The sequence below is a fragment of the Glycine soja genome, chromosome 18, assembly GCF_004193775.1.
Source record: "Glycine soja cultivar W05 chromosome 18, ASM419377v2, whole genome shotgun sequence".
NCBI classification, from domain to species: Eukaryota; Viridiplantae; Streptophyta; class Magnoliopsida; order Fabales; family Fabaceae; genus Glycine; species Glycine soja.
The window spans coordinates 12,255,483-12,257,899 of NC_041019.1; the positions used below are offsets into that span (position 1 = coordinate 12,255,483).

A 2,417-nucleotide genomic window follows, 5' to 3' on the forward strand; every position below is an offset into this window, starting at 1 on the left:
ACCATCTCTAAGTTCTTCAAGCAGCATTCAAAAGAGGGCCCAAATACTGAGAAGTCATCCATGAATACCTCGATACTTTTCTCCACCATATATGCAAAAATGGCCAACATCCACCTTTGAAATGTGGCAAGTGCATTACATAACCCAAACGACATTCGTCTGTAGGCAAAGACACCAAAAAAGCATGTGAAGGTCATCTTCTCCTGATCCTTGGGGTCTACTGCAATCTGATTGTACCTAGAGTATCCATCCAAGAAGCAGTAATAAGCATGTCCCGCAAGCCTCTCCAACATCTGGTCCATGAAGGGCAAAGGAAAATGGTCTTTCCTTGTGGCTTCATTGAGCTTGTGGTAGTCGATGCACATTCTCCAGCCATTGATAGTCCTTATTGGGATTAGGTCATTCTTTTCATTTTGAACGACTGTCATGCCCTCTTTCTTTGGTACCACCTGAACTGGGCTTACCTAAGCACTGTCAGAAATGGGGTAGATAAGCCTAGCCTCTAGAAGCTTGAGCACCTCTTCCTTCATTAATGGGTTGAGCCTTCTCTTGGGTTGTCTAACTGGTCTATAGTCTTCTTCCATCATTGTCTTGTGCATACAATAGGCAGGGTTGATTCATTTTAGATCTGATATGTGCCACCCTATTGCCTCTCTATGTCTCTTAAGGACCTCTACCAACATGTTTTCTTCCTCTACTGTTAGCTTACTGTTGATCACCACAGGCTTGGTCTCGTTCTCCACCAAGAACACATACTTTAGGTGGTTGGGTAAGATTTTTAGCTCCATCTTGGTCTTCTTGGATGGACTCCCATTTTTCAATTCTTCAAAACTAGTCCCCCCTACAAGAATATCTTCTTCATGATCTAAGTCTTTTAAGTAAGACCTTAGATCCTTCTCCTCTACACTGGTTAGACAATCTACAACATTGATCAAAGCTTTCTCCAGTGAAGTTTGTGTGGTTTGAAGAGCATCGATGTCTTCTTTATCGACCTCCTCCACCTTGAAGCACCTTTTATATTCCTTTGGGTATTTCATTGCTTCGAAAAGGTTGAAGGTTACCTTTTGGTCATCGACACTCATTTCCAGATTACCATTCCCCATATCTACCACGCAGTTGGCAATTAGCATAAAGGGTCTGCTTAAGATAAGAGGAATCTCTTTATCTTCTTCTATGTCCATGATGACAAAATCTACCGGAAAAGTAAAGTGGCGGACTTTGACGAGGACATCTTCCACTACCCCGTATGGTCTGGTGATTGATCGATCTGCGAGCTGGAGCGTCATCTTGGTAGGATCTATCTTCAGGTTTCCAATTCTTCTACACATTGATAGGGGCATCAAGTTGATACTTACCCCTAAGTCAATGAGAGCCTTCCCTACTGATTCATTCCCTATGGTGCAAGGGATTGTCACACTCCCAGGGTTTTTAAATTTCTTGGGTCGGTTCCTTTGTATCACCGCAATGCAGTTGCCTCCCACTATAATGCTCTCATTATCAATGTACTTCCCCTTTTTGGTGAGAATGTCCTTCATGAATTTGGTGTAGAGCGGCATCTACTGCAAAGCTTCCCCAAATGACATAGTTATCTCCAGCCCCTTGAATATCTCCAAGAAATGCTTGAAGTAGAGCTCCTTATTCTTCTTTGACGACACTAAAGGATATGGAGGCTCCTTTAAAAGGGCTGGTGGCTCTTCTTTCCTAGCCTCTCGAGCTAGCTAACTTTTGGTCTTATAGGTTAAGACCTTCTTCTTTATTTGTTCTTTCTTCTTTTTATCCTCTTCTTCATTCTCTTCTTCTTTATCTGCCCTTCCTTCCTCAGACTGGTCTTCTTCAGCTTTCTCTTCTTCTTCTTGCGCTCTCCTCTAGCTTCTAGTTAACACTGCCCTGCATTCCTCCTTCGGGTTCTTCTCTGTGTTGGCTCCAAAGCTACTAATGGGTCTTTCAACCACTTGTTTGGCTAATTGTCCCATTTGTATCTCCAGGTTCTTGATGGATAACTCTATTCTCCTATAATTGGACATGGACATATGCATGAATTGATTTAGTGTATCCTCAAGCTTGTTGGTCTTCTTATAAAGATCAACCTCTTGGTTGGAATTTTGGACAAGTTGATTTCTTTGTTCCTTGTTGAACTGGTTCCCCGAATGATTCCTCTAGCTTGAGCCGTGTGTGAAATTCCTCCCTTGGTTGAATCCCGACGGTCCTCCTTGGCTGTAGCCTTGGAATCCGTGGCGATTCTGAGATCCCATGTAGTTCACCTCCCTGGAAGAATATTCTTGGGCTATGCATTGCCCTGGCTCATGTGCTCCACCGTAGATGTGGCATCCCCCTATTTGCATGATTGAAGAGTGAGAAGGACTACCGCTTGTAGTTGTTGAAGGAGCTTGCTAAGGGTCTCCGTGAGGGCCTCTATT

At 43.4% G+C, this 2,417-nt stretch overlaps 1 protein-coding gene across 1 annotated transcript; it reads right to left on the reverse strand.

Annotated features, from left to right (window-relative positions):
- Positions 1-617: 617 nt before the first annotated feature.
- LOC114396934 lies at positions 618-1,556 on the reverse strand. Its single transcript, XM_028359096.1, has one exon. It carries the CDS (start codon positions 1,554-1,556, stop codon positions 618-620), a length of 939 nt encoding a protein of 312 aa, XP_028214897.1.
- Positions 1,557-2,417: the final 861 nt, after the last annotated feature.